The sequence below is a fragment of the Sardina pilchardus genome, chromosome 2, assembly GCF_963854185.1.
Source record: "Sardina pilchardus chromosome 2, fSarPil1.1, whole genome shotgun sequence".
NCBI classification, from domain to species: domain Eukaryota; kingdom Metazoa; phylum Chordata; class Actinopteri; order Clupeiformes; family Clupeidae; genus Sardina; species Sardina pilchardus.
In genome coordinates, this window is record NC_084995.1 from 38,995,245 (window position 1) to 39,008,070 (window position 12,826).

At 45.1% G+C, this 12,826-nt stretch overlaps 1 protein-coding gene across 4 annotated transcripts in view; it reads left to right on the top strand.

Moving 5' to 3' along the window:
• Positions 1-12,826, top strand: part of LOC134073792 (phosphatase and actin regulator 1-like) — a 56,525-nt gene that overhangs the window by 21,810 nt on the left and 21,889 nt on the right. For 2 of the 4 annotated variants that reach the window (XM_062530366.1, XM_062530374.1), the window contains exons 1-2: positions 1,162-1,480; positions 4,491-4,655. In XM_062530366.1, the coding sequence (XP_062386350.1) occupies positions 1,186-1,480; positions 4,491-4,655 (460 nt within the window). In that variant the 5' untranslated portion in view covers positions 1,162-1,185. Of the gene's footprint in view, positions 1-1,161; positions 1,481-4,490; positions 4,656-12,826 lie in introns of those variants that run through there. The other 2 variants (XM_062530382.1, XM_062530385.1) reach the window with 1 other exon arrangement.

A 12,826-nucleotide genomic window follows, 5' to 3' on the forward strand; every position in this document is an offset into this window, starting at 1 on the left:
CCCCTCCCCCCCATGGCTGCTTCTCCATATCTGCAGCTACCAGATCCCGCATCGCGCAGTGCTAATTTTGGAACTTAGCTCAGGGTGGGATTCTGAAATTGGGAAGGAAATGTACGAGATGCGACTGGTGCTCTCTCGACTGCAGCAGTGGAAGGAGAGCCCCATCCCCAGCCCCATCCTCCCCGACCCTTTGAAGTCTGCAGCGGAGGCAAAGGCTTGTGGCGAGAGGCATCAAAGGCACGCTGCCGTGAACATAGCCTGCCTGTAACTTGATTATATAGAAGGACGTGTGCAAGGGTTTTCTAATCTCTCTTGGCTGTGTGCAAAGTGCTCATTCTTAGCCTGATGCACACACACACAAAAAAATGGAGGAGGCGGAGGAGGAACGAGGAGGATGTGTTTTTGGGCTGTGTGCATTTGTTTCCCCTGGAATGTGAATGAAGCAGCCTCTGAATTACAAGCGGCATTGTATGTGTGTATATGTATGTATGTTATATGTATGCATATATGTATGTGGGCACTGATGCCTTGGGGGTTGACTAGCCTACATAGGATGGAAGTTCAGGAATATGGCCAACTTCATGGCAGTGGATATTATGAATATTCTCTTATTGGGTTACAGCCAGATAGAATATTGCTTTTCACCATGGTCATCATTTAACAGCTTTTATAGTTGTTTCTTCTGTGATTGACATACTCAGTTGTTTGTTGACAAGAACACATGTTGTAGACGTTGTTGTGCTCTGCAATTATTGCTCTTCCTGTGACAAAATGTAATTTGCACATTCACATTCTCCCATTTGGGGATCTAAAGTCAGCGCCACCTTTTGCCCCACTCAGGATGCCATTGTCTAATTGCCTCCAGTAATAAAGCTTTTTCACACAATGTAGAAACGTACAGTCTATCGGGGATTAACACGCATGGAGAATATATCTAGTTTCGCACGTTTGTCTTTTGTCAGCACCGTTCATGTCCCCGCAGGTGAGGATAGGAGGACAGGTCCGAATCAGTTGTGGAATTGATAGTGATGCTGACGTAGTCTGCAGTGGGGCTGCCAGTGACAGGATTGGTTGTTGCGGCATGGGCAGGAGGGGGTGGACGGGAAGCAATCGGAATCTGTTCGTTTAAAACCGCCTCCTCACACGGCGCGCTCCGAGAAACGCAAATCCTCTCCTGCTTTCTCCATGTTTAAGTCTGCGAGCTACCCGATGGCGGACCCTGCGCCTACAATCATGCATGGAAGCTGGTTCACCACGGGATACCGGGATAACGCGACCACCACGCCCGCGGGGGTGTTTGTGGAGAAGCCAAAGAAGAAGGGCTTTTGCCTGGTTAAAATGATGTCCCTTAACCACAAGAAGGAGACGAACAATCATCAGCACCACAACAACAACATGCCCTTCATGATTCATTGTCACATTGGGAAGGAGATCAAGCACATATGCAGCAATTGTAGCCGCGGCAATGATACTCAGGATGGTGAGTGTGCTTGTAGCACAGAACCGTGCGCCTCGGGGGCTCTTGCTTCCCAGTAGGGATTTTCTACGAGAGTAGAGCTAGAGCTCTCCCTTTCTCTCTCTTTCCAGGGCTGCATGTTATGCGAAGCATCTATCTGAACACCAATACCTGCAGCGTTAAAGATATCGCTAAATGTTTTTAATAGTAGCCTATGTGAACAGCTAACCTACCTTTTAGTATTCGTTTATGGTGCCAGAAACGTAGGCCACACACTACTCGTACCGAGCTGAGAGTGGTTTACTGCACTGTTACATTTGAGCTTCATATCGACTTGATACTACGTAGCCTAAATGCGCTTCAATTTGCATATGCGGATTCAACACAACTTGTGAATTCCGTTTGATCTATCCCATTACACAGATTTTCGCATTACAATACTGTAATGTCCATCCACGCTGACTATAACATGCTGCTCCCAATTGTTTTGGTCGCAGCGTGTTGAGGGGTCATCTGGTTTGCCACTCGCCACCTAAGTGGTCAATGGCAGAATTATTTTCCATTGTAACGTTATGTACATTGAAGTATTGTATTGATCTGTTTTCACTATTGTGTCCGAATTCCTCCATTGTATGCAGTTATTTAGATTCATTACAGTATAGGTTTCTCATTCGGGTGACCCCAATTCACAATATTGATAACATTTGATTTTTTTAAAACCCACAAATAATGTAATGCATTATTTTATTTCAGGATGATCATTATTGGGGTTTGGCCTATTTTCCCCTCAGGAAGGCGCTGTTCATTGCTTGCTTGTTTTTAAAAATTAGGCTAATGGCCATTGAACATTTGATATTTCTTTGCTCTGCGTCCTTGCTCCAATTCAAACCAAACCAATGCGTTCTTCCTACTCAGTTTCTTGAGTTGAAGCTGCTGTCACAGGGTTGAAGGCTGCCTAGATACTGGGATAAGGGACTGGTGTTGAAATAAGGGACAGTCTGATGGGAATGGATGTGTAACGAAGTGAGGCGGTGTTCTACAAGCCAGATGAGAAATGGAAATCATCTCGAGTTTCACAGAAGTGGATTTAAACAGAAGCAGACTGGAGTTTGAAAGGTTCAGAGTGGAAGGTGTACAGCAGAGTGTTTTTCCCTTTTCCTCTAGCAGCGTGCTCAAACATCTCTTATCATGCAGAAAGCTGATAATAAAGTGAGACAAGTCTAATGATGCCTATTTATAAGCATATCTCAGACGAGAAGAGGCATCTCTGGGAGACAGTCCTGCCATCCAGTCTTCAGCAGACATGTTAAATGCACAGATGGTCGGAAGCGGATCCCTTTTCGAAGCCTCTCCGCTTCCCCCCCCCCCTCCCCTCCTGTCTCCTTTGATTTCATTTGGGCAGGACTGATTAGCTCTGCAGCTCCACGCCGAGGCTGCTGCTATTCCTGGAGATGTACAAATCTTTAGCGTGGGGCTATGAGTAATGAGCTGAGACTGCCTTAGCCCTCATTCATGTCCGCCCTGCCGTGGGGTTTGATCGCTCGTCCGTCTTGCCCCATGTGACCCACCCCCCACACCCCACACACGCGCGCACACACACACACTCCACCCCAGTTGCAGTCCTGTCTCAGTGGGGCATCCAGTCCCACACGTACCAGCAGTGGTTTGTGGGATGCGGGTTAATATTTAGTCTGGGATGTTGCTGGTGGCCGTCCATTGGCGTGAAAGGTGAATAGGCGAGTGCAGTGGCTGTCCTGCTGGCCGCCCTATGGTTTGGCAGCACAAAAAGCCTGCATGTGGTGCGGCACAATGTCAGGTGTCCTGTCGACATGGACTCAAATCCTCAGCTCTGGCCAGACATTTTTCCACTCTTGACACAGGCCTGAGTCCGTGTTTCAAATCTTGAAAGCTTGATGACAACACATGCCGTTTTTCAAAGTTCCTATTTTATATCATTATGCCTTTTGATCCATTCACCTTTTTTTCACCCTCATCAAGAAGAGTGCACCATATGAAAACAACATTGATTAAGTTAACCACCAAACGTTTTGCATAATCAGTGCACAGTGTGTTTGAAGGTCGTCCCCTCCCACGTTTTGTATGTTGATACTGGCCTTTAAAAGATCGCCTTCATCCATTTTTAACGGCTGTGGTTGGAGAGGCTTGGGAACAAATGGCCCACTTCTGTTGCACTATGTGTGGTGCTGCTTGTTTGTGTATTCAAGTTATTTATTTATTTTGTGTGCTACTGTCTTGCTCTGTAGAACACTGTATGAGATGCTGAAATCATCCATTGCAGGCACACTTAATAATATGCCCCCACAACAGGGCACCAATAGTCAGTGGTAGGGTAGGTGTTTGGCAGGGCTTCATAATCTTCTATGCCCAGGTGTCCCACTCTGACACACTGTTTTTGTAATAAAATGCCTGGCTGGCCTTTACCCCAAACCCCAAGACTTAAAGTCAGTGCTGATTGCTTAAAGTGTATGGTTTGGCCTATGTTGCTATGATTTAAGCATTTTCTGATGGTGATTTATATGAGATGGCCTTAGGCCTGTAAGCTATGAGAGATTACTGTCAGAATGTGCCCTTTGACCAAAAATGGCAGCGCATTGTTCAGTTGATCCTTCTGGCATTGCATGTTTGAATTTTCCTAATTCGCTAAGTGCAAATTGTCATTGACCGCATAACAGGCCCTCAGGATTTGTCATTAACTAATAGCAGCTAATGATCTTGCCCTATGCACACCATGTCGGCTCTCTTCTACTGCCTTGACTCAGTGCTGTGCATTGTTGGTCTCACGGCTAAGGTGACCAAATGTCCAAGACCAAAACCTGGGGACATAATCCCAAAAAGGTGGGAGAAAAACTGGGGCATTTTCAATTTGACTACCAATCTAATTAAAAAAAAACGGGGACATATGGATAGTTTTTCTGTATTTTCACGGGGATAGGCAACCAAAAACGGGGACTGTCCCCTGAAACCGGGGTCATCTGGTCACCCTACTCACGACGCTCTGTGTCTCCCCTTGCAGCTGAGGAGGTGGAACGGTTGTCTGCCATGCGGTCCGAGTCCCTCGTCCCCGGCACCCACACCCCACCCATCCGCCGGAGGAGCAAGTTCGCCACCATCGGGCGCCTCTTCAAACCCTGGAAATGGAGGAAGAAGAAGAGTGACAAGTTCAAGCAAACCTCTGCAGGTAAGGTCCTGCTCTTCCTCCCTCCATAACCCATACCGCGGTCAGACAGGCCCTACTCTGGGCTTTGATGCTTTCTTTGCCTCTCAATGCCCATTTTCCATCTGCCTCCCTCCTCTCTCTTTTTTTCACTCCCTCCCTCTTTCTCTCTCCCTCCCTGGCTCCTGCCGGGTGGAGCTTGCGTAAGCGTTCTCTTAAACCCAGCCCTAATGGCATCACCTGGAGTCTGACCAAGCCCTTGGCAGCATTCCGCTCATTTGGAGGTCGGGGTCCTGGGTGCCTGGTATGGTAGAACTCAGAGGAAAATATGCCTCAGATTGACCATCTCACGTTAAAGTAAGAGTTCAGATGCAAAAGCCTCTAAATCCACTTTTGTCAAAAATGAGATAATGATGGTGAGTGAATGCTCTTCACATATAGTGTAAGTTACTTCAATCATTTAGCTTCAAAACTCACTAAATACCATTCTTTTCCTGGTCTCAAATATTGATTTGTAGTCGAAAACCCTATAGGAGCCTGATACAAAACGCTCATTTAAAATAAAAGTGGTCAGACGGATTTAGAGGCTTTTGCATCTGAACCCTTCGTATAGCAGACTCTTGTGTTCTGTCCTCTGGACAAAGCAATATGAACCTGTAGGTGGTAATGCATGGGGCGACTTTTCGAGCAATGTTGCTGAGCAACCACATTACCAGTTCCGTGTGCTCTGATTGTGGTGATTTGTGCAACAATACTTGCCCATTGCCCAGCAACATTGCTCAAAGTGTTTCCATGTGTATCATCAGCTTTAATGTTTTATCTTCCACATCAGAACATGGACAGAGAGTCTCATTCATATCAGATTGTTAAATGTTGAATCTGAATTCAGGCAAGTATAGTTATAAATTGAACCATTCTGTTCTAACTTTGTATAGCTTGACAATGATTGCCACATACTGTACTGTACTTTATACAACAATTGGGTTCTAAGAAGCTGTTTCTTTGTTTCTGATTGGCCGAGAGACGTTCCATGAGTTGAAATATCCCACGATAATCCACTCGGACTTTTCACAGCTAATAATAAATCACTCCGCGATACAATGTCAAGTTGTGAAGTGTAAAACGAACTGTAACGTTGCATCCAAGCTGAAATACAGACGCTCAGAACGTAGAATATGACGGAGGTGGATATTAGCTAGTTGGATGGCATGTAGGCTAAGTAAAATAGTGATGTTTCAAAGCTAAAAACATGTCCAAACCAGACGCAATAGCCTGGCACGCCCTCCCAGTGACGCAACGCCTTCAGGCTTTTGCTGCTGGTCTGGTCAACTGCTCATTGAGAAGGATTTCTGAGTTCCCGAAATCTGCGGAACTGCCCCCTTTGGTCGAGAACCAATCAACTTTGAGCAGCTCCAACGGCTCTGGGTAGAGGCGTGTTCAAGGCAGCGGAAAGAGTGTTGTTATTGGTTTAAACTCGGCAATCCGCTTTCTGACATCTACCAGTAGCAAACCGAGGCACGTAAAGGAGGCGGGTCAACCAGCGCTGGCAAGAAACCGTGTTAGCACAGGCTGTTGGTCAGACTAAAGTCTCGCAGAGCCTTTGAAAGTCGATGGTAATCAGGCTACAGACGCAATGCGAGCTAACGTTTATTGCTTGACAACGGGAGAGATAGAACTAACGACTGGCTTTTGGCCATAGCAACGTGCTTTTAGAACTAACGACTGGCCTTTGGCCATAGCAACCATCCATTTAGAACTAGTAACGGCAGTTTGTCCTGCAAGTAATAGAAATTTGTGGCGGAGAGAAGTAGTTCTACAAACAAGACAGTTTTAGCGATCTAAACGTTTACATTATAATGGGAAATTAGCGCAAAAAACAAGTGGTAGAATTGTTGTATAAAAGCAATATAGCACTCGTGGTCGTGGGTTGTTCCTGGATATTCCCACGGGTGTTGTTGCCTGCGCCACTCGGCCTCCGGCCTCGAGGCTACGGCCGAACAACACCCGTGGGAATATCCAGCAACAACCCACTCCCACTCGTGCTATATTGCTTAAGTATATCTACACTCTGAGGACTGCCCTGTCTTGGCAGAGGCAGGCAACTTGAAAAATCCCTGCTATGAACTTTTTTTTTTTTTTTTTTTTTTTACTGTTCGCTGATAATAAACTGGTCTAATAAAAAATGGTCAATCACAGTTGCATGCACAGCAAAGTGTATGATCGATATCAGAGAGGAAGGAGCCAGAGGATGCAGGTATGAAAGAAGGGGTGAATAACTAGTAGTCATTTCTGTGCCTACGATGACATCTGCCAGAGCAAATGAGTTTCTTTCTTTCGTTCTTTTGTTCTTTCTTTCTTTCTTTCTAGACTAAAACACACAGCGACAGCCCTTTTTACCAATATCTTGTCATTAGTGCCTGGGCTGTTACTCACTTAAATAATGTTTTACGATGGCAGCAGTTCATTAGCGTATTGCAATACACCACTGTTATATTGTGAAATGATGACTGAAGTCTCGGTAGAGCACTGCTGAAATATGTATGAATGGAGTGCTATTTGCAGAAAAGTTTCTTTCTTTTTTTCACCACACAAGCTCAGGATTTAGGAGTGATGAATGCAGTTGATATTCATGTTCAAGGTGATTGAGACCGAGGAGAATTGATTGAAGGAGAGTGCTGCCTCCTTTGCCAGGGAGCTATTTTTAAGGCCACTGATGTGCTGGTTCACTGGTCCATAGCGGTCAGTGGCAGGGTAAGAGCTTGCTTTTTACAGGGTAGTGTGACAGAACTCTGCACCTTTTTGTTGATCTTGTTTGACAGCGCTGAAAGGTTAACTTGTTGTCCTGAGTGCATGTACCTTATGGCTTAGATTCCATTAAACCTTGGATTCTGGAGCTTTGTCTTGCTGTCTTGTGTATAGTCTTGAAGAAAAAAATACTTTTGTCCAATTATTCCTGACTTCTTCCTCATTTTGCTCATCTAGTATAGGAGATTTTTTGCCTCAAGCTTCAGGAGAAATGTATTTGGCTCATGTAGAGGACGTCATAATTTCTTTAGCATAATTTAAGAAAAGACAAAGAGAACAATCTCAGCGGAAAATTCATCAGGGCTCCTAATGTTTGGTGTGAAGAGTCCTGAGGTTCATTCCTGGTGGTATAAGGCCTTAAGAGTCCGTCTTCTTTATGTGGCAGATTACATCGGGAGATTAATATGACTGACTTGCATTTCCGTTTGTTTTAGGGATTAAAGCAACGAGAGCCCAAAGATCCTCTTTTAGATCTATAACGCAGCACTTCAAATGCTCTTAGCTGTTTTTTACATGCCATTAAACTGGGGCAAATGAATTCAATGCTTTCCCCTGCCACAAGTTAAAGTTCTTCCCTAGCCGTGCTTGTTTTTTTTTTTTCTCAGCAGAATGTCACTGAATGATCAGAGGAAGCCCTCTTGGCATTTACGGGAACGAGACTTAAACCCACACAATTAATGGAACTGCTGGGAAAGGTTTCTGCTGTCTGTTTTTGTAGCTTAGTACGTAATGAGCTATTTTCTCTTTTTTTCCAGGTAGTGGTAAGAGTTGGGCACATTTTTATAAACCCTTCTACTTTACCGTCAAGCCTTTTTGGGATTTCAAACATTGTAGTTTGCTTTATCTGACAGATTGGTAGATATATGCTTATCAGGGGCAGAAGGGATTTGGGATTCTTGAAAGCAATTCTTGACTAAAATCAATTCCCTAAAAAAAAAGTTTGGAAGCTTTAGTTTGTAAATAGATTTATATTGATTGATTTTTTCTGATTTACATCAATAGGCCTACTATACAGAATAGATTAATGTTAAATTGGCAACGTAATATTATTCTAATATAGACTGTGTGAATTTATGCCTGTGAAGTTGTTAGCAAACAGTGATCAAAGTGAAGATCTCCACTGTAGGCCATACCCAAAGATCCTTAAATACCGTCTCTGCCATACCCTAGTGGTTAAATATGAACTTCCAGTTGGTCCTACAAGCCAGGTCATACCACACTTTCTCAGGATTCTGTGTTGTGTAGTAGGCTATTTTAATATTTGCACAGTTGTTCCATAAACCGTGACAAATCTTTGTACGTCAGGGCTCTCACAGTGTAGGAAATGATCTGATATTTATTATGCTGGAAATGGACTTGTATTTCAGCATGAGGGACCATGACTCCTTATTGCCCAATTGTAGTCAAATACGTAGATGCTATTGGGGAGGCTAATGGGCCAAATAAATGAAGGAGATGGGCTCGTAGACAAATTATTACCGTACTTGATATGGAAGGGGCATCAGTAAGAAAAAAAGTGCCACTGCCAATATGTGTGGCCACTGCTGTGTTCAATTCAAATGGAAGGGAAATGAAAAATAGCCCTCCGAAAAGGGTTACATCCTAATTGAAGACCTTCAAGAAACAAGAATCTTCAAAAAACAAGAATGTGTTTTTTTCGAAGAATCCAGCCAGTGTCTTAAAGTGGTGCAGTGTCAGTCTAAACACATGCCTGGTTGTGATGGACATCACACGCTTTGATCAATAGAGAGTGGTGTTAAGAAGCTGACCCCTGGGTTGAGGCCTGTCCCTGTGGAGGAAGTGACATTCGGACAGGCTGCTGACTGGGCGCTGATGGCGGGGTTCTTTACCTCGGCGGCCCGTTCTCTCTTGCGTCTGCCATGGGAGTTTTTTCTACCCGGCGGTTGATGGAATATTGAACTTTTGAAGGCACTTTGTGGTGTTTTGGCCGGTCCCATATTTGCTGGTGTGTTACTTTTGGCATGACAGAAAGTTCAGTGTGAAGGAAATGGGTTTCAGCGCATGCGTTTATGCATTCTAATAGTTGTGCTGACCTATTTCTTTTTGTCAGTCTACTTAGTTTTTTGCCTAATCATCACATTAGGCTTTTTAAAGAAAGTGAAATCCCATCAGACCTGTGTACGGTTTGTTTTATGGCAAGGTGTGGCAGTCCCTTTCACTGTGCCTCTACAACTCTGTGTGTGTGTGCGCTCCTCTAGTGTGTGTGTGTGTGTGCTCCTCTTTAGTGTGTGTGTGTGTATGTGTGTGTGCTCCTCTTTAGTGTGTGTGTGTGTGTGTGTGTGTGTGTGCGCGCTCCTCTATACTGTATATACGTGTGGCCTTTGAGGCGATGCTTGTGGCTGGTTGTCGGAGTGCTTTGTAGTGCTGTAGTGCTGTAGTGCTGTGCTGTGGGCAGTAGGGAGCTGGTGCTGAGAGTGCAGATGCTGCAGGTAATTGAGGGAGAGGAGAGCACAAGAGGATTAGGTCAGCTGCTGCTGGGGACGCTGCATGAGAGCAGACTGTGGGGCTTACCTCGCAGCAGTCTACCGCCACTCTCTGACAGCTGTGTGTGTGTGTGTGTGTGATTGGGAAGGAATGGGTGGAACAGAGCGATCGCTGACTGATCTATCCACTGGAAATTCAGTCTCTCTTGCTGAAGTGGATTTCATGCATAGATATCCATAGCAAGGCAGTTTGTTTATTAATTCATATAGCCTCGATATGGATGCAAATGCATGTCTACTTCAGTGAGACAGACTGACATTCCAGATTTCAGTGGATAGTTCCATCAGCCACCACTCTGTTCCATCCATTCCTTCGCAATGACACACCACACACACACACACACACACACACACACACACACACACACACACACACACACACACACTCTCTCTCTCTCAGTCAAAAGACTGTTTTAAAAGGGGGGGCAGCACTTTCTGCATTGTACTTGTCTTTCTGACATGTACAGGCTGGGCTATTGAGTGTGGCTGGGGGAATGAACCACTCTTTAAAAGCCTCGTTTTGGAAGAAGCCTGAGTGGTGAAAAAAAAAGAGAGCTGAATATCTAGGTCACTTTTCCTCTGGATATGACTTAAAAACCCACCCTTCACAACACCACTTGAAAGTTAGGGCCTTTTGATCACATGCTATGGTGCATTTCCCCACACTCACATCCTGCACACATGAGTTACATTTCTCAGAACATTAATGTCGAATCAAAAGACTCCCCACGCTAACGGGCACGGGGCAAATGAACGCATACATCAGTGGCGTGGGAGCAGTGCCAGGCGACTGGTTGGTGTGAGCCCGACTGAGGCGGCGCTTGGTATGCCCCTGGAGGCGGCCCGCTGGAGCCTCGGAGGGGATTTTGGACACCGGGAGGATGGCTGGAGGGGGGCCCAGGCATTACTGCATTGAAGTGTCTCTCTCTCTCTCTCTCTCTCTCTCTCTCTCTCTCTCTCTCTCTCTCTCTCTCTCTCTCTCTCTCTCTCTCTCTCTCTCTCTCTCTCTCTCTCTCTCTGGTGTGTGTGTGTGTGTGAGAGAGGGGAGTGGGATGTGTGTTGCTACTGCGGTACTAAAACTGTCGCTGCGCTGCGCTGACCTTGTTAGCAGCGGGCTCGATAATGGGAGTGTGGAAAAACGAGAGCAGCAGTGTTGACCCAGCTAAGTGTCCTAACTGGTGTGTCGTCTCTTGAGGGGGCCCCGATGCTGTGTTGTGTCTCAACTTTTAATGCTCTCCCGTTTGTTTACCACTGTTTTTAGAGAGGAGCCTTTCAGCAAGGGGGCTGGGTTGTCTTGTCACGTTGCACAAGGCATTTAGAGCTTCATTTACTCCTGTTGTAAAGTTGACCGTGTGTGCGCACAAGTGACTGCAATCATGTAAGTACTTCGATTTTAATTAGTGTTGAGATAAACAAACAAACAAACAGACAAACAAACCAGTGTAGGAGTAATCTGGGGTGGTAATTCTGTTTCAAAATCTTCATTTCGATGTCTGTAATTAGGCTTAAGTACTGAAAGGAGATGATGTAAGTGCCCGTTGGAAGGAAAGAAAGAAAGAAAGAAAGGAGCACAAGAAGGGAGGAAAGAAAAGGGGGGCAAAGGAAAGGAGAAAGAGGGGCAAAATATAGATATTAGCTGTAAGTTACATTTCTCACATATCCATTCTAGACAGGAAACCTTTCGTAACCGTGCATTATTAGTTACGTTTCTCATGTATCCAGAGAAAAGCTTTCGTAACCGTGCATTATCACCAGATGTCTTTGGTAACGTGGTTTGTTCCCGGTGCATCTTGCCCTGTATGGGTGATGAGTTTGGCAGTGATGAACCTGTGGATGCTGCAGGTTGATTGGTCTACCGACGGTGTGATTATGCAATAGGTCCTGCTGTAGCTAGCTTGCCCTGCCCCGCACAGTTATGTCATAAATCCTTTGGTAATTGCTTCTTTCATTTTGTCCCGTTTAAATGTAATCTGACGGCAGGGATAGTTATGACACAGACCCAGACTGTGCTCCATTATTTGCGGAGATCATTCAGAAATGTCATTTCAACCACTGACCGAGTCTGTGTCCATTCAAACTCTTGAGGGTTTGGAGATATTCGTGTGTCTTCTGTCCTCTGCAGATGAATTGGCCAAATATGTGCAAGTGGAAAAAGCTTGTTTAATTCCCATTTAATGTTTTTTTTATTATTATTATTATTTTCTGTGCTTGCTCTAAACACCCTTAATTACATTTCCATGGCCTTTCAAAAACCTACCGTCATGGAAAAGTTTTGAAATGCCAATGAAAATGTGAGGGCCCTGTATTGAGACAGACAGCGGTAGGCAGGGAGAGAGACACACTTCCACTGCCTCCTACTTGTGTGAGGAGAAGTCATACTCGGACTTTAAAACGACAAATAGAAATGTGATTTATGAGCCTCTTTCGCTTTCCAGGAAGCATTGCCGTCTTCACTTGGACACGAAAACGGAGCACTCTTAACTGCACTAGCATGCTGTCTGCATAGGCAGCAGGTTGTGTATGTACACAACAGAAAAATCACGCTAAAATCATGGCGTTGGGGTGTTGTTTTGATGACCGTAGTAGGCTACCTCATTACAGGACCCCCTCTAGTAGTTAGTGCTGGACCACCGGAAGCAATGGCTCTGTAGCCAGCCACCAACCCCGTGTTGGGAGACTGGAAAGAGGGCTATTGATCTGCTGCATCTGCTGCTGCTGGATCTCACTCGTACACTTGCTTTTCTCTCAGGAGTCGTGTGCACAAACACAAAGTGTGTGTGTGTGTGTGTGTGTATGTGTGTGTGTGTGTATATATAAGTTCACTGACACTGATTGATTATTACTTGATTCTTAGCTTTACATCTTGTGTCATAGGATGCATAGTCA